Consider the following 19701-nt stretch of genomic DNA (forward strand, 5'->3'; position numbering starts at 1 on the left):
TTTATATGGCGCCACAAGTGTTCCGCAGCGCCTTACAAAGTACATAAACAAATAGATTGATTTACAGTGACTTACAGTACAGTACATTACAATACATTACAGGACATGGATAATATACATCGCTGGTATAGAGCTCAACCAAAACACCAGTTAATATAACAAAAAGCACAAGTGTATTGAAGAATAATGTAAATGTTATTGAGCAATTAAAACTAGTTGAAAAAGATACAAAAAATAGAATGTGCAGCACAGAGCTCATAATCTAAAAGTTATATAGTCAAGCTGCCTATAGACTGCATCAACCTAAGTACATGCTCACCAGTGTGAGGTACTGATCTTGGCATAAAAGCAAAAAGTATAACTGCTTTACTGATCATATTTCCTTACATGGGCTCACAGTTTAATGTATCCTGTCCCTTGTTTGGGGGGGGTCTAATTAGTGTTTTTTTTTTTTTTTTATTAGTGGTACTACAGCGTTCCAATATATTCATTTTGATTTTAACATCTTATCAATTTTCTTTTTTTCATTTTTTTTTTTGTGAACGGGATCGCATGTGTTTTTAATGTGTTTGTAGATTTATAAAAGTAAAATCGAATAAGAAATATTCTACATGGTCTGATATGTTGTTTAGGAATTCATAATTATTTAAAATTTACAAACATTTGTAACTTTCTGTGTTTGCTAGAAATACAACATTATAATGCATTAGCCCAGTGGTTCCCAAACTGTGCGCCGTGGCACCCTGGGGTGCCTCGGGACACTTGCAGGGGTGCCTCAGGTTGGTGGTTCAGCCCCAAATCAATTATTTATGGTCAATGTAATGTAAATATGTGGACAGACCGAAGCGTAAACCTTCCACCATCACATAACTGAACCTAAGGATGACAGGTCAGCACAATTTACTTCACTTTACTTCATTTTTTTCTGAATTTCTCAACAACAATCTTAAACTTATGGGTGCCGTGAAAACAATGCTGATACTCTAGGGCGCCGTGATTCAAAAATGTTTGGGAACCACTGCATTGGCCGCAAATTGTAACAATTTATCCCTGATATTATCCTTCATCTTTCTAATCTTTTGTTGCAGAACTCCACTTGAATTTCAGAAAATATTACTTGAATGGTGTCTGGCAGATATTATTTTAGAGTACTGATGAGATCTTGAACTCTTTGAAAACTATCAAAATACTCAGAAAATGTCAGCATTAATGCATTGGAGTTTATGTTGCATATAAAAGTAATATCTCTTTCATTTTCTCTTAGGCCCAATACAAAAATGATCAAATTCCGGAAAGGTGAAAGTGTTGGTATGCGCCTTGCTGGTGGCAATGATGTGGGCATATTTATTGCTGGTGTGCAGGAAGGAAGTGCGGCAGAACAGGAAGGGCTTCAGGAGGGAGATCAACTGCTTAAGGTAAGGATGAAAAGAAAACTTATTTTGTTAAAGTGCCCAATGTCGTTTTGATGAGTAAAAATTCCCTGCAGCTTATCAGGATTCTGATGCACATACAGCTAAGATGTGGACAGTTCAGATTCTCTTGCTGATGCTGGAACCACAGACTGTCTTATTTACAGCTTTTGGCAGTGTTGGACTGGGACAAGCAGGGCCCACTTGGTGAAGGCCACAGGCGTCTCTTTATAATGGATGCAAGATGTGTGGAGCACACGGGCCCCTGGGTCCAGGGGGGGCCCACACTGCACACCTGCACCTGTAGTTAATATACTTACCTCTCCACAGATTCTGATGAGCTGCTCCGCAGCTCCTCACTGGGCAAATGTTGGCGGTCATTTTCCCGGTAATGTGCGCATGCCAGGGCATAGCTATAATTTTAACTTGTGTGACCCACATTGGGTATTAGTCTTGTTTGGAAAAAAGGACAGATATACTGTATGAAATAGGGAAATACTAGCAATGAGTGTACCCTTTTTCCCCTGTTCTTACCACTCGACTCTCCCTTCTTCCATCCGTATCCCTGTGTCACCACTTCCCCTTCCCAAATCCACCACCTCTGTGCTTCACACCACCCTGCCCTTCTCCCATAAGGTGTTTCCAACCACTGCATTGGTTTTACTTTACCTGTTCCCTCTGCGTTTCCACTTCCACTGATGGCTTTGCAGATGTGACCTAATGATATTTTGGTCAAGTCATAGGGTGCAGGGGCCAGTACAAATGCTCGGCTCACCAAGGATTTCACTGGTAACCTGGTGGGCCAGTCCAACCCTGGGATTTGTTTTTTACGTGAAAATTATATGATTTGATTCCTTGGTCTCCAATTGTTAGAACTCCGCAATAAATATATATGCTCTGTTTCTAAATTGTGGAAAACTGAGCTACTGTGCAAAGTAGTGTAACTTGGCCTCATTAAAGTAGATCTCAACTGAACTTTAACATCAATAGGTCAATGATTTTCAGATCCCGAAATGGGAGGAAAAATAGTTGTTCCTAAAGGATAATAACCAATTTACGCACAGCTGTGAGAGAATTCAGGAATTTCCTGGGAAAACTCTTATACAGGTAGTCTTAACCAAGCATAGAATGCTGATCATTTTAGCCTGACTGACTAGTCTTTGTAGGATAAAGGACAAAGAAGACCTATAAGACAAGTTGCCTTATATAAAAGATGAACAAAATGACGTTCACAAATACATGTTTAAAAGTTCTGATTAGTTGAATAATGATCTCCTATCCTCTCACACATCCCTTTCCACAAGCTCATGCTGCTCAGCTATTACATTCTGATTTGTATTATAATATCTCAATATAATTGACAGTAAAGGTTTAGGAGAGGAAAAATGGATTATGGGAAGTTGGAGCAATTAATACAAGCAGAAACTACTAAAGTCTTATAACAAGTATACACTGAAGTGGCAAAAGTCATGGGGTAGAAGCCTAGTACCCTCTATCCCTGCGAAGTGCAGCACCTCAAAGTGTCATCAATTCCATAAGTGGACGGAAAACCTCCGGAGAGATATTAACCCATGGCGTTCTGGTTAGCTTCCCGCAGCTCCCTGACATTTGTAGGTGCATGATCTTGGGTGCGAATGGACTTCACCACCATGTCCCATTAATGCTCGATTGGGTTCATGTTGGGCGAACATGGTGGAACTCTCCAGAATGCTCCTTTTAGTGTTCACTCTAGGTCCGGCGCTGGGCAGGGCATCAAGAGAAAAGCACATTTGCGCGTGCGCCCGAAAAGGGAGCATGGCCAAGGAAAAGGTGCATGTCTTTAGGACCCATCCCCTTTTCCTCACTCTTGGGACATGCCTGGCACTTACGGACATGCCGGGATGCTCCCAAGCGCTGCTATCAGTGTGGATGGATCCCTTCACCGGGAGTGACTGCTACACCACAGTTTTCCCCACCCACGGGACACTGCGACCCGTGAGTGGGGAGGGCACCCGCAGGCTGTTTTCAGCGGGGCAGGGTGCTTTTTGCCCTTTAGTAATAGGGCAGGACGCGGTGCCCCGCTAAAACAGCCTAGCGGGAACGCTATCCTTTAACCAATTATGGACAACTTGGGACCGATGACGCTATGCATTATCCTGCTGGAACATTCCATCATTGTGGTGGTATATGAAGACCATGAAGGGCTGCAAATGGTCATCAAGCAATGCAATGTATCTGTTACCGGTCATTGATGCGATCAGGTGGACCAGTGGACCCAACCCATTCCAAGTGAACACACCCCACACCATTATGGAACCACCACCAGTCTGCCCAGTGCTTTGCTGATAACTGGGGTCCCTGGCCTCATGGGGTCTGCACCACTCCCGAACCCTACCATCAGCCTAAAACAACTGGAATCGTTACTCATCGGACCACGCCACATGTTGCCAATCCTCCAGGGTCCAATTAGCGACATCACAAGCCCAGGTGATGCACTGTGTATAGTGTCATAGTGTTAACGGGGGCACTCTGGTTGGTCTTCGGCTCCCATATTCATGGAAGCTACAGAACGATGCACTGACCTGCTGGAAATGAGTCTGGTACCTCCTGCATTGAATGTGTGGATGTGATTTGAGCCACTGTCGTTTGCCTGTTACCACAGACAACTCTGGCCAGACGCAGCTCATTCTGATCATAGCACCTGTGGTTGGCCACTACGCTGTCCACGTTGGGTGGTAATGCCTTCCATATGGTTTTCCCGGTACACACGGGACACCGTAGATTGAGGAATGTTGCATGTCTGCATAACTTTGGAAATGGAATGTTTCATCCGTCGGGCACCCACTATCATGCCCTGTTCAAACTCCGATAATACACGTTGCCCTGCCATGAGCAGCCTAGCCGGTGTTCAAACCGTCTCATGAGATGTTAGATGACAACTGATGCATTGTCTAGGCATTTCCAAAACGTCAGTGCGGTGATGACACCTACCATTACTTTTACATACTGCTATCTGAGGACTTTTGGCACTTCAGTGTATTTGTATGCATTCATCACATAATGTTTACATTTGACAAATACAAAGGGAGAATGCAAATATAGGCTAGTAATCTATAGCCATGGTAAATAACAGAAAAGCTGGAAGTGTGATTTATGTTTCAATTTCTGATGTATCTGCTGTATTATATATCATAGGTAAACACACAGGATTTCAGATGCATTGTTCGAGAAGATGCTGTTCTTTATTTGTTGGAAATCCCAAAAGGAGATGAAGTAACCATTTTAGTCCAGAGCAAATACGATGGTACGTTAATATTGCAGTATTAATGCTGTGGCTATTAAATGGAGAAATGTATAATTGCTGTATTTCTTGTCAACTGTAGTGTACCTTTTAGCCTGCAAGCATCACTAGCAGGGCACTTGGCACCAAACTTTTGAAAGTGTCCTCGACTTTGCACGTTGATTCCTAGCTCTACACATAAGATGTATGGCTATTAAATGATGAGACTGTACTTGTAAAAAATAAACCATACTACGTGAGGTAAAAGGAGTTGGGGAGCATTGACCTTGGATTATCCCAAAACTATTTTGAAAGTTTCACCCCTCTCGCGTAGATAGTTTCCTGTCACATAGCGGTCAGAAAAGTTTTTTTTTTTACCCTTTCAGCCTAAATATGCTTAGCTCAAACATAGCACGTTGCCCTAACTTAAATTTTTTTTAGGTAAATTGATCAAAGCACCCACCAAATCTTTCCGTATGCTAACAAAGGCTTATGAGGCAGATTGTATGTCACGTGCACGTGTGTTTGAGTGGCACAAAAGATTTAGTGACGGTCGTGAGGATGTTAAAGATTATGAACGTCCTGGAAGTCCTTGCACATCAAAAACAAATGAAAATGTAGAAAAAATTGAGAAAACTGTTCACATTGACCATTGACTCAACCTCCTAATAATAGCAGAAATGGTAAACATCGACTAAGAAACTGTTAGGCAGGTTTTGCATCAAGTTCTTAACATGACAAAAGTTTGTGCTAAGATGGTTCCAAGGCTTCTCACTGCCAAGCAGAATGAAAATCGAAAGCAAATTTGTACAGACATTTTAGAACAGATTCAAATGGATTCACATTTTTTAGATTGTTATTACCTGTGATGAAACCTCAATCTTCAAACTTGAATCTCCCAGTATGATCCTGAAACAAAACGCCAGTCCGTGTACTAGAACACACCATCATCACCGAGAATGAAGAAAGCACGTCAAAGCAAATCCAAATTCTAAGCCATGTTAATTGTTTTCTTTGATATCAAGGGTGTTATTTTAGAAGACTGGTTACCAGAAGGCGCAACAGTAAATCAACATTGCTACAAAAATGTTCTAGCAACTTTACGGGGAAGAATCAGAAGAAAGAGGCCAGAGTTGTGGAAAAATGGTTTCTTCCTCCATCAGGACAGCACACAAGCCCAGAAACCTCTTTGTGAAGTAGTTTTTGGCCGAGAAACAGATAACGCCAGACCTTTTACCGTGTGACTTTTTTCTTTTCCCTAAAGTCAAATTTACTCAAGGGAAAACCGTTTTGCATCAGTTACTGCGGTAAAGAAGAAAATGAGGAAACTGTTGAGACAGCTGACAGATAATGAGCTACAGCACAGCTTTGACCTATGGAAAATAAGAATACAGCAGTGTGTGGATGCAAAAGGGGGTACATAAAAAGGGAACGGAGTTAAAATGTACTTAATATAATTAAACATAAATTATAGCATCAGTCTCGCTATTTAATAGCCTCACCTCGTATACTAATTCTGCAATCCCCAAAATGTAACCCCATTCTTAAATGATTCACAATACTATGGTCCAGATTCAATTAGCCGCGAAAAAAATGAAAACTTAACGTCGGAGAAGTTTTTGCGCAATTCGCGTGTTTTGGGTCAATATTTTCATGTCGTTTGTCTATGTGCGCTCCTGTTTTTCGCACTATCCTATTTCAAAAGACGCAAAAACGCATTCATTCGAAAACTGCACATGGTCAAACCAGTGAAAATGAAAGCACATTTTGGGGAAATCAGTCTACCCCATAAAAAGCCTAACTGACATAGGAAGTAAATATAGAAGTGTATTACTAGCCCTAATAAAAGTATTTGGGGTTCTTAAATTGTGTTAAATGGTTGTTATATGCATGTTTGTATAAGTGTGGAAAAATGATAAGCAATATTTTTTGGAGAAAATAATTGCTGTAGTTAAATTGGGGGTACATTAAAATGGGTGCTAGCATATTTTTGTGTCTATAAAGTACACGCTCCTAATGTTTGAAACACCTGTCCCATCCATACTGCCCCCAATATACCTGACCCAGTACTTTAAACCCATTTTCTACATCAGGGTCCATAGGGTATCCACAGGATACCTTGGGGTATAGGTGATGACGTCAGGCATCGGGCACCATAGAGTTAAGTTTTCAGCCTCCCAGGATGCACTAGGGTCCCCCTCCTATACCCCGCCCCAGAGCCAAGGCATCCCAGTTTCGTTTGGTGCCTGGCCGGAGTCGGATGCACCTGTTAGAGGGGGGCTAAGAAGAGCCCCTGAAGTTTTCTTCAATGCAGCTGTGGCTGCACATCTGGAAGTACAGCATGGACAGTCAGTGCTGACGTCCATGCTGTCTTCCCTACACCCCCGCCGGTACCAGAACGCCAGTACCGATCACAGCTAGCGGTGACCCCAGATGTTTGGGACCATGGCCGGATCCAAGGGGGCAGCAGGTAAGCAGCGGGGTCCCGCGGTGGGACCCTGCTGAAACATGGTCCAGAGTCCCCAGGCAGGGGCTCCCTGGGGACTGGCTGCAGCGTGGAGCCAGGTACATAACCTGCGCTTCCACTACCCCCGTGGGACAGCGGACCGCGGCTGAGCGGTAGCTCTGCGGCGTCCCAGGGGTTAATTGAATGCCAGGCGAGCGCGCCTTCCCTGTACACAGCCGGCGCCTCCCCCGCTGCACACAGCCCTCTCTGCACTGTGCTGACTGGCCCTGTGGCAGCGCTCCTCCCCCAGGCCGGCCTCCTCTAAGCTCCTCGGTGGCCATCTTTCAAGAACGCATGGTGAACGCTGCTGGAAGCTTTGGAGCGGTGGCATCGCGGTCTGGGTCCCCCGGCATACCCCTCCTCCGTTGGGTCAGGTCTGTGTATGCAGCGCTGTGTCCTACCAGGCTCCGTGTCTGTGTAGTTGATTATCAGCGCTGATAGTGCAGGAATTGATTTTCTTTGCATTGTATGTGACTTCTGCTAGCGCTGCTGCCTGTACTTTCATTTTCTACTGTCAGCCGGTACAGGAGCCGCCCTGGGCTTGTTTCGCCAAAGCGCTTACAACCCTAGTGGGCCAGTTAGCTCCGCAGCCTGCGTTCTCACAGATGGGATTGTCCCAGCAGTCAGTGGTGTCGTCACCCATGCAGGGTTTCTTGAGACAATTTATGGTACCGCACAGTCTCCCTATTTCCCCTCCCCAGGTCTCTCAGGAGCCTGCGTGGGTTAATTCTCTGACAAGTTCTGTACAGCACCTGTCGGACGTGTTACAAGGGGAGTCTGTGTTGAGGCCACATAAGCGGCCCATGGCGTCTCTGTCCGCTCCTTATGAGGTTGACGCCGTGACGTCTGATGATGGGGAGATTCTGGATCTTTCTGACCAGGAACCTCTCCGTACTAAAGAATCGGACGCTAGGTCCAAGGTATATATTCCTGGACTTATTCGGGCGGTCCGCACAGCTTTAGTGATTGAGGATGAAGATCCTCCGGGGTCCAAGTCTAAATATGCCTTTTTTAAGGATATTAAGGGTGACGCCACAGTGTTTTCTCTTTCAGGTCAGTTAGTGGACCATTTAGAGGAGGCGTGGAAACATCCTGGCAAATGGTATCAGCCTCAGAGATGCTTGGTGGTGGCTTATCCGTTTGCGGATAATTATTTTTCTAAGTGGGAATCCCCTCCACAGGTGGATTCTCATGTGACACGCCTAGTCTGTAGTGCCACATTGCCCATGCCCTCCATGTCTTCCCTGAAGGATGCTACCGACCGTAAGGTGGAGATCTGCCTAAAGTCTGTTTATTCCTTTGCGGGGGGGGCTTCTTGGCCGGCTATGGCCATTTGTTGGGTAGCCAGAGCTATGGAGCGCTGGGCTGATACTTTGGAGGCATCTTTCGATTCCGACTGTTCGGATGAACAGACTGAGTTGATAGGCAATCTCCGGAATTCGGCCACTTATATCAATGAAGTGGCCTTGGATATCAGTACCCTGGCATGTCGGATTTCTTCGGCAGCTGTGGCTGCTCGTCGCACCTTCTGGTTGCGATCTTGGAAGGCGGACGCTGATTCCAAAAAGGGCTTGGAGGCTTTGCCTTTTAATGGAGAAGTCCTATTTGGTACGGACCTGGACAAAATTGTAGCCACGCTGGCGGCATCCAAATCTGCATGTCTCCCGTCTGCTGTAGTTCCTTCCAGTTCAGGTACGTCGTCCTTTCGGCCTTATAGGGCCCAGGGTAGGCCTAAAGCACAGTCCTTTCCCTGACAGGCTGGCCCCAAAAAATCGTCCAAGCCCCGGAAGCAGGCCTGGAGTACCAGACGTCTGGCCCCTAAGCCAGATGACAAGCCTGCGGCCTGACGGTCTGGGCCTCCCTTTGGGGGATCCCAAAGTGGGAGGCCGCCTGCTGCAGTTCGCCCAGTGTTGGTTGGTTACCACGACAGACACTTGGGTTCTCGAGGTGGTTTCTCATGGGTACGCCCTCTCCTTTCGGCACAGGCCCCCATTTCGATTCTTCACCACGGGTCTTCCATCAGACCGGAACAAAGCCTTGGAACTGCGGAAGGTTTTGCACACTATGCTCCAGGCTGGAGTTATAGTGCCTGTTCCATTCTCCCAGAAGGGCCAGGGTTTCTATTCCAATCTGTTCTTGATGCAGAAACCCAATGGGTCGTATCGTCCGATCCTCAACCTCAAAGCACTCAAGTCTTTGCGGGTGCCGAGGTTTCGGATGGAGACCCTATGGTCCATTATTCTGGCGCTGGAACCTGGGGATTACATGGTGTCGTTGGACATACAGGACGCTTACCTGCATGTCCCTATTCTTTTACGCCATCAACAGTTCCTTAGGTTTGCAATCCGCAACGACCACTTTCAGTTCCGGGCGTTACCTTTTGGGCTGGCGACAGCACCACATGTTTTCACCAAGGTGATGGCGGTCATGGAGGCTTCCCTGCGGCTACAGGGAGTCCGCAGGTTACCGTACTTGGACGATCTTCTGTTGGTGGCGGGATCTCCAGAGCTCCTTCTACGCCACTTGGACCTGATCATTGCGGTACTGCAACGGCACGGCTGGTTGATAAACTGGCAGAAGTCCACCCTGATCCCGTCTCAGCGGCTTCTGCACCTCGGAGCCTTATTGGCCTCCGGACAGCAAACGATCTTTGTGACGGGGGAAAAGATCTCTGCCTTGCAGTTGAGGGTGCGCAGTTGTCTGCAGAATCGCCGGGTGTCTCTGCACTCGGCGATGAGGTTACTGGGCTCCATGGTGTCAGTATTCGACATGGTGGAATATGCCCAATTTCACTCCAGACCTCTGCAGCAATTGATCCTGTCCAAGTGGAATGGACTGCCTCAGAGTCTAAAGTCCCAGACGATGGTGCTCACTCCGGAGGTTCGCCTGTCTTTGACGGTGTGGCTGTTGAGACGGCCATGTTAAGGTCCAGGGGGTTTTCCAGCTCTGTAGTGCAAACTATGCTAAGAGCTCAGAAACCATCTTCTGCAAGGATATACCATAGTGTGTGGCATACGTTCCTCCAGTGGTGTCGGCCGAGAGGTTATGCTCTACGGGAGTTCCGTCTGTCTAGAGTGTTAGCTTTCCTACAGGCGGGACTGGACCATGGGCTTCACCTTGCATCCCTGAAGGTGCAGGTGTCTGCCCTGTCCGTCTGGTTCCATCGTAGGATTGCTGCAATCCCTGATGTGCGTAACTTTATGCAAGGTGTTCTCAGATTTCAGCCACCTTTTGTTCCACCGGTGGCGCCTTGGGATTTAGCTGTGGTCCTGAGGGCTCTCCAGGGACCGCCGTTTGAACCACTGGACTCAGTGGACCTCAAATGGCTGACATCTAAGACAATTTTCCTTCTGGCCATTGCTTCGGCCAGACGTGTTTCTGACTTAGGGGCTCTCTCCTGTAGACCCCCTTTTCTGATTTTTCATAGGAACAGGTGGTGCTGCGCACTCGTCCTGGTTTCCTTCCTAAAGTTGTTTCCAGTTTTCACATCAACGAGGAAATCGTTGTGCCGGCTTTTAACTCACCGGATCTTTCGGTGGGTGAGGCCACTTTGGACGTTGTGCGGGCCTTAAGGATTTATGTTGACCGCACTTCTTCGTTTAGGAAGTCGGACGCCTTGTTTGTCCTCTATGGCTTCCGTAAAAAGGGTTGGCCTGCTTCAAAGCAAACTTTGGCAGGCTGGATTCGTATGGCCATTTCAGAAGCTTATCTTCATGAAGGCCTTTCGGTTCCTTCCTCTGTGAGGGCTCATTCCACTAGGTCTGTGGGTCCTTCGTGGGCTGCTCGACGTGGTGCCTCTGCAGTCCACATCTGCAAGGCTGCCACTTTGTCCTCGGTCCATACCTTTGTGAGGTATTACGCGTTTGACACCTTTGCCTCTCAGGATGCTTCCTTTGGGCGGCGGATTCTCCTTTCAGCACAGGAGCGTCCCCACCCTTAAAGGATACTGCTTTGGGACATCCCCAAGGTATCCTGTGAATACCCTATGGACCCTGATGTAGAAAATATGAGATATGGTAAGAACTTACCCTTGTTATGTCTATTTCTACGAAGTCCATAGGGTTCCACAGGACTCCCGCCCTGTCGCACCTGTGCTGCAGATGGGCTTTGCTCTGGTCACCGGTTTTTCCGTCTCCCTCTGGTGAGAATGTGATTCTTGTGTGTGTCCAGATCTTTTTTCTCTCTCTTCCTTCTCCTCCTCCGGCCTATGGCTTGGTACGTAACTGAGATGCCTTAGCTCGGGGGCGGGGTATAGGAGGGGGACCCTAGTGCATCCTGGGAGGCTGAAAACTTAACTCTATGGTGCCCGTTGCCTGACGTCATCACCTATACCCCAAGGTATCCTGTGGAACCCTATGGACTTCGTAGAAATAGAGATAACAAGGGTAAGTTCTTACCATATCTCATATTTTCCAACACTTTTTAAATTTTGACCCCAAAAATGTCATCATTAGGGTGAATTACGTTAATTTAAAAAATATTTTTGCCTAATTAGTCAGTAGGGGAGGTGTCCAAAGGGTTCTGAACTAAGGGCCTGATTCAGCTTTGGAAATAGAGTGAGATTTAGCACTTAACTGATCATCTTGGTGAAACCATGCTGCACTGCAGGTGGGGCAGATTTAAAGTGTGCAGAGAGATTTAGATTTGGTAGGGAGGTGTCCAAACTGACATCTAAAGTGCAGTGTAATAATAAAGCTATGCAGTATTTGTGGGCTACATACCACTATTTACACTACATGCAAAAAAAATTATGTATTTACCCCTTGCATTGCAACATGGTTTGTCCAGGTACAAAGTTAAGTGCTAATTCTCACTCTATTCCCAAAGCTGAATCAGGCCCCAAGTCCCCTCATTTTTAGCCAAAAATAGGAGTTTTGCACATTTTTCACCTGCTCTGAGATGGTGAAAACAGTTCGCCGGTTTTTGTCTATAGAGTTTTGGCACATGCGAAAACTTTGGCAATAGGATTGCACGATACACATTTTTGTGCAAAAGTTCGGACCTGCAAACGCGTTTCGCTCAAACGTGGCTATTCGCGACTAATTGAATCTGGCCTTATATCTCTTAAAGCACAAGTTACCATTGTCACTTGTGATCAAATCAATGAATTATTTTTTCTAAACCCTGTACCAAGCAAATGTTTATATGAGGTATAATAATGTTGCTGACACCATACTATCTAGATGGGCGTTGGGATTTACGACGCCTGTGTTTACTCCAGTGTTGGGATTTAGACGCCGGTATTTAGTCAGACGGCTCCCCGGCTGTCTGCATTTTGACCACATCCCCAGTGATCGCATGCAATTACCATGCAGTAACACTGTGCTCTAAGGAAAATGTTACAGAGCATTGGGTAGCACTCTAAAAGAGCCCTAAGTATTGTCTGGTGATAACTACACAAGCATCAATTTCTCCTGAAATGGGTGGGATTTATTGTCCAATTATCTTCCATCCTAGTAAAAATAAAAACTGGGGACCCCTCATTTGATGTGATAGGATTTCTTATTATTATTCCTACACATTGTTTTTAATTCAAATAGCAAAAAAAAAGTCTTCATTTCAATTGCAAATTGTATTGTGAATTTTGTCTCTTGCGGTTTTGCAATGGTATATCAATACCGTGTAAGAAGTTTTTCTTGATCATGAAATACACACATTTGCTTTTTGTTCACTTTCGGTCTAATTCAGAGTTAGGAACAACAAAAATAAGTAATTTGCACCTTGTATAACATTAGCTACACAATTATTAGTTACCATGTTACAGTGCAGGTGGAGCAGATTTAAAATGTGCAGAGGGATTAAAGGCATACTTGCCTACCTTTTCAATCTTCTCCCCGGGAGAACCTGGGGAGGAGAATCAGCTGGGTCGCGACGGGGGCGGGGCCTGACAAATCGTGGCATTAAGCCCCGCCCCACCGTGGCAAATTGTCGCGATTTGCGCACTTTTACATAAGGGGCGGGGCTAAATGACGCAATTCCTGTAGAATTGCGTCAATAAGCCCCGCCCCCTACACGGGGACCCGCGATCGCCGCGGAAGTTCTCCCCATTCTGTCCACTTCATTAGGAAGTGGGCAGAATGCGGGAGAAGTGCCTACCCTTCCGAGGGTGCGGGGGTTTACCCGAAAAATCGGGAGCCTCCTTGTGAAAACCGGGAGGGTAGGCATGTATGATTAAAGGTTGGGATAGGGTATGTCCTAGCATAATCGAACATGTTATTGTAAAAATAGAGCTGCCCAGAATTAGTTCATTACATGCAAAAAGCACCCAATATTTTCCATTCATGCACAACTAAATAAATAAACGCATTTACACACCTTGCATTGCAACATGGATTGTTCAAGAAGCAAATAGCTTCTTGTTTGTTGTTGTTTTTTTTAATTTTTTTTTTAATATTCTTCTTAAAGCTGGGTACACACCTATACAATTACCAGGCCAATCTTGTGATACACGACCTGTTCTTCAGATGTTGTAAGAGTGTGGACGCTCCTATGATCTGTTTTTTTTTTGTTTGTTTTTTATGATAAAACATGGTCATCCCTGAAAATCTGATCTTATGTTCTTCCTAAACCTCATCAAACCCTATGTCGGACAAATCTGGAAGTGTGTACGCACTACCAACCATTTTGTCTTTTAGCAGCAGCGTAGCCTGATATATGTAGTGTGTTTTTACGGAGTAGTAATCTTTTCAGCAGATGGTTTTGTGAGATCAGGATTGCGGATCGCTAGGTAGATTGTAAAGGTGTGTACGCATAAATCTGCATGCTCATCTCGACTTTTAATCGCAAGTGTGGTATTGTAAGTAACATTGCATCTGAAGTATGATTGTAAAGGGTGTGTACCCATCTTAACTCTTACCCATATCCTTTGTTGCTATTTTAATTTAAAAAAAATACAACAAACCTTTTTCTTTTTTGCCCTTTTGTGTAGACTATTATTTTCTGCATTAGAAGAATTAAAATGGCGAATGGTATTTTCTAAAAAAAACTTGAAGTCTTCTAGGGGAAAAAAACAAACTATAATTTGTGAAGTTCCTGCATAAAAAGTAATGATATTAATGTTGGTATGTGAAATAACAAGTAGTGACTGGTCAAGTGCGCACGGTGCTTTAAAAGAGAAAACAATATATATGGTACTTCCCAAATAGTTTCTTGTCAAGGTCCTGTGGCAAATCCCACCGATGTAATTGACATGCAAAACATAAGAATCATCCAAACATAGTGTAATAAAGTCAAAAATTTCAAAATTTATTCACAATATTATATAAAAAATCCAAGTGATGTTTTTTCTGTATTGCTATGTATGCACAGAAATCAACCTACAATCTTCTTAAAAATTCTATAGCATAAACATTCACATATGAGGATTGCTACTCCTCTTTCCAATAAAATGGGAAATTACCAGAAGTCCCAAAATTAAGGGCTCGTAGTTTATTAAAGGTGGAGGTCTCCGGATGGCCTCTCCTTTTTGAGTCCTTACTGAGGGAACCTCTTTCCGTAATCCCACTCCAGGCAATGATCCTGTCACAGCTTTACCACCAACGCGTTTCAGGAGTTCCTGCTCCCTTCCTCAAGGCAATGTGACACTCATACAAATGGATCATCTTATATACCCTGTTTTCTATAGACTTCCGGGTCATAGGTCATACTAATCATATCCTCTAAAAAATACTTTTCATTATACTCGTACTTCTTCTATATTCAAAGATGTTATAGCGCTATCTTATTTCAAGATATCAACTATATATAGTTAAAAAATTATCAATTCATTCTTCAAAGGTTGTCGCCGAACCGGAAGTGCGTCTTTCCGATTTCACTAACCCTGTGTACATCAACAGTACAGTCCTTCCGTCCCATCTCTTATGCAGCGGATGGTCACGTGTTCCTGTCCTCTGGAAACTCCGTCTGTTCCTCCCTTCTGATTCAACTGCGTCTTTACTTCCTGCCTATGGAACGCACACCTGACTCTCCACACTTCCGACTTCGTCAGCCATCTTTTGTTTGGCATGTGTATTTCTAGTAGGGAAGATCGGCATCCATTTTAAAGGAGAAAACGTTCTTTTGTGAAGTCTTTGCATTTTATTTCCCAATAAATATATATCATAAACTGGTTTAAATGATGTTTCCTTTTGTTGTTGTTGATTCTCATATCTGTATTCTCTCGAATCTCTTATAAATAAAAAATAAATACGTATTGAAAAAAGCAGATATAGAAGAAAAAAGGGGGGGGAGTGGGGATCTTGGGCAAGAACAGGTGAAATCACATCCTATAATATGTATTTATTCAATCACCTACAATATGATAGAGTGGAAATAAAGTGTCCCATGCAGAAAAGTGACTGGTGCAGATATAAAACCACATATAGCAATAATAATAAAAGAGGTATCATATAATAATATAAAAATATAAATATAAAAATATGCAAGAGATAAAACTGAGGGGAGGGGTTTCATTAAAACCATTTCAATTCAAAATCTGTATTTAGCCCTTTTGGTATCAGTGTTTTAAGCTTAAAAATCCATTGCATTTCACTCTTGGCTAATCTTTTATCTTCGTTTCTATCTCTCCATGTGTTTCTGATATTATCGATCGCCATAAATCGTATTATTCCTTTTGTGGAGCAGTTGTGTACATGTTTGAAGTGATTTGACAGGGAGTGTGTTATCAACCCCTTCTTGATGTTACGGAGGTGTTCTCCTAATCTTGTTTTCAATGCTCTGCTGGTTTTTCCCACATATAGAAGATGACAACTACACTCAATTAAATAAATTACATTAGTGGTATTACATGTCATAAAGTGATTCAATTTGTGTATCTTCTCTCCTACTTTGAAATCCACATATTTCGATTTCTCCATTTTTATTTCTTTACATGCAACACAATTTCCACAACGGAAAAAACCTTTACTCCTTACAGGGTGAGGATTTTCTGTATTTATTGCACTTTGTATTAATTTATTTTTCAAGTTGGGAGCTCGTCTGTAAATAAAAGTCGGTTTCCTTGGTATTGGTATTGTTTTTTTTTTAAAACAGGATCTTTCATTAACAGGTGCCAATGTCTTTTAATGATACCTTCCACTTTCCTGAATTGTCCTGTATATTCTGTTATAAAAGCATATTTATTCAGTGTGCTGAGGTACAATAGGGGGTTAAATCCCCCTCCTTTTTCTACTTGGTATGACCCCTCCCTTTCATGCACCTGATTAGTACTGCTAGATTGATTGAGCAGCTGCCATTTTTGTTTGAGTATCATTTATTGTTGATCATTTTAAAATGCATATTTTATAGTAGTGTCTCATTGGCCAATGCTGTATGTTGTTTATATGTGCATTATACATTTTAGCAAATAAAAGGTAACATTTTTATCTGACATAACCGAATATCATTGTATCCATTCAATCTCAATAGTTGCAGGTGTCCCACGTGCTGTTATTTTTCTTTCTTTCTTTCTTCTTAAGGCTGCTTCAAATATATATATATATATATATATATATATATATATATATATATATATATATATATATATATATATACAGATTCAATTAACACTTTTCACAGATACATTATAATTTTATTATTTTCATTTTTACATTGATTTAGGTTCTTTTTGCAGCGCCATTGGTTAAATTCTTGTCTAACTTTTTAGGGCTATGTCTGCTTAGAATAAAATATGCTTTTTTGTACAATGTAGGCACACATAAGAAGTGTGTATCCAGGGGCATATTTATAATGTGTGCAAGGTGTGCAGTGCACTTGGGCCCCTGTGTCCAGGAAGGCCCATGCACCGCACAACCTGCACCCAATATCATATACTTACCTATCCGATGCTGGCTGCAGAGCTGCAGAGCTGCAGAAATCACTGGGAAAATGGCCACCGCAGCTGTTTCCCCTGTGATTCGCGCATGCGCAGTAGAGATATCCCGGGAACATGGCGCCTGCGCCATGTTCCCGGAGACCTGCACATTCGGAGTAGATTCTGGCACGATGCCAGAGTCTACTGCGGCGCCAGAGAGGAGGGGGCACGATCAGAGCCTGCTCACAGGCCCCCTCCTCGCTTAAAGCACCGCTGTGTGTATCACAAATTTGTTTTCTTCTGATACTTGTATCTCCTTATGACTGGAGAGATGCATTGTGGAGGGAAGGGGCAGTCTAAGGCTAGGTACACACTAGACGATAAATTGGTTGATTTGACTATTTTAGACAAATTGGAATGTCAAATCGTCCACATCATCTAGTGTGTACACACTATTGCGCGCTCCCGCGTGTTGTCAGCGACGTTGTGTAATTGGCCCTACTGCGTGCCCATTCACGAGATATCGCATGCGGTGCAGTGCATATTAAATCTTCTAGTGTGTATCGGCAATCTTGCATGGTCCGGGGGACGAGGGGTAATCTCAGGTCGTTTAATGTGTAGCCGGCCTAAATCAGAGCGAGTACAGTAAGGACGTGTTTGTATATATGTAATTAAGGCAGATCCACAGGTGAATAAGGGCTGGTGCAAGTGCACATTGACGATGATGGTCAGAATTAACTAGTCGCTCCTGTTTGCGGATTGACTTCTCTAGCTGATAGTGCTTTCTATATAGATGTGCCTATATTTTATGATTCTGTGCGCATATTATAGCATTTCTTTATTACTACTTCTTTCTGTACTACTTTCATTTGAACATAAGAAGGAATATTATACCTGCTGTATTATTGAGGTTTTTTGTTTAAATCAAGCCTAATAACAAGTGCATGTTTTGTTTTAAAAATAAATATTAAAAACTTGTGTTAATTACCTGGTTAGGTGTAAGCGTATTTGATTTACGACTGACATAAACTTTGTTCAGATGCTACAGGTACACTACGTGATGCATATACAGATGTATCCGTCATTGCACATTGATATAAATACACTGTCTACATGTGTCTTTTTATGGCTTTTTTTAAAGAGACAAAGGTGCCCATCTCTGCATCAGCCCCTGCTGTGTATTTTGCACATTAAAAAAAAACACAGCATGAAACTCTACTCCATGTAATAATCTGGATACACACCTATACACTCATCGGGCCGATCACCCGATATTGATTGATTGGCTAGTTGATTGTGTAGGTGTGTATGCAGGAGCATTAGCCAATAAACTGCTTAAAACGTTCCTGCAGTTGCATCTTATGTGCAGTTTAATATTTAAGATGTCCAACCTCCTGATGCATTGAAGAACGTACACACTGAGATAGAAATAACTCATTGTGTACGGGGTCACACTGATCAGATATCTGCTCAGTAGATCGGAGTGTTTATCTGGTCTTACGAGTTATCGGCATTATGTGTACCAAGCTTAGGAAGGCACATAATAACTTAACATAATGATAGTGCACCTCTGGCCTATTCAATGTGTACAGCTATTTTCAGGGCCAAATCTATATTTATTACATTGTGGCCTATTGATTCACTAGTTTCTGTTAAGTTGATACTAAATTGCTGATTCCCCTGTGTACACGAGCAGTATAACAAAACCCTTATTATATAATAAAAATATGATGCATGCTGTTTTTTATTTTAGTAAAGACGATGGTCACAAAGAGAAAAATACGTGACTAACCTACAGTATGTGCTTATAATGGTAGTACTTTGAGTACTGAACGACTTGAGTTTCTTTACTATTGATGGAAATAATTTATTTGATCCTTGGGAAAGAAGCATATCTAACACTCCTTTCCATTCTTTATAGTATACAAAAACATTCTTGCCTGTGGCCGAGGAGATTCATTCTTCATAAGGACTCATTTTGAATATGAAAAGGAAGCTCCACAGTTCCTAGGATTCACGAGAGGAGAGATTTTCAGGGTGGTGGATACATTATATGATGGAAAGTTGGGCAGCTGGCTGGCAGTCAGAATTGCCAATGAGCTGGAGAAAGGCATTATTCCAAGTAAAAGCAGGTACTCTTTATACTTTTTTTTTTTTCTTCCAGCTGAGACAGTTTGTTACATTTCATATATATAGCTTACAAAATAAACTCAGGCAATAGTTTTACCACATTTTATTTCATAAATGTACATATCAGACTAGCTTGACACTTTGGGGGCGATTCAAATGCTTCTTGCGCCCCCTGCTGGCGGTCTAGCGAATAGGCATCTGATGGAGCAATTCAATTGTTTCTCCGTTCGCTTTGCGCAGCTAAACCCGTCTAAGTGGTTAGGGCGCCCAAACAGCCGTTTGGCCGCCCAAACCACCATTAGGGCACCCAGAAATTCGGACTTTAGACCTCAGGAGGCTACGGTAACAAATGTCTCCCCTCGCAGCTTTAGGTGTCCGAACGGAGCAACAATTAAATTGCTCCATCAGGCCCTTATTCATATAGACGCACAGCGGTGGGCATCTAGAACAATTTAATCCCTCATTTCAAATCTTTTTACATAATTATTTGTATGTGCGTCTACTTAGCAGTTAATTAAGCACATTTTATTTTTGTAATTTTTAAAAGATCACTTATTCTTAAAGTAAAATTTCAGGTGACATCTCCCAACAAAAAGAATGTGCAAGT

The 19701-nt window shown here is 43.2% G+C and overlaps 1 protein-coding gene across 3 annotated transcripts in view; it reads left to right on the forward strand.

The window, feature by feature from the left end:
- The window catches only part of TJP2 (tight junction protein 2), a 217085-nt gene that overhangs the window by 122573 nt on the left and 74811 nt on the right, over nucleotides 1–19701 (forward strand). For all 3 annotated transcript variants that reach the window (XM_088476614.1, XM_088476612.1, XM_088476613.1), the window contains 3 exons: nucleotides 1265–1415; nucleotides 4584–4692; nucleotides 18886–19096. In XM_088476614.1, coding sequence (XP_088332740.1) covers nucleotides 1265–1415; nucleotides 4584–4692; nucleotides 18886–19096 — 471 coding nt within the window. The remainder of the gene's footprint in view (nucleotides 1–1264; nucleotides 1416–4583; nucleotides 4693–18885; nucleotides 19097–19701) is intronic.

Source organism: Taudactylus pleione, unplaced genomic scaffold (assembly GCF_031769625.1).
Source record: "Taudactylus pleione unplaced genomic scaffold, aTauple2 ptg000190l, whole genome shotgun sequence".
Taxonomy (NCBI): domain Eukaryota; kingdom Metazoa; phylum Chordata; class Amphibia; order Anura; family Myobatrachidae; genus Taudactylus; species Taudactylus pleione.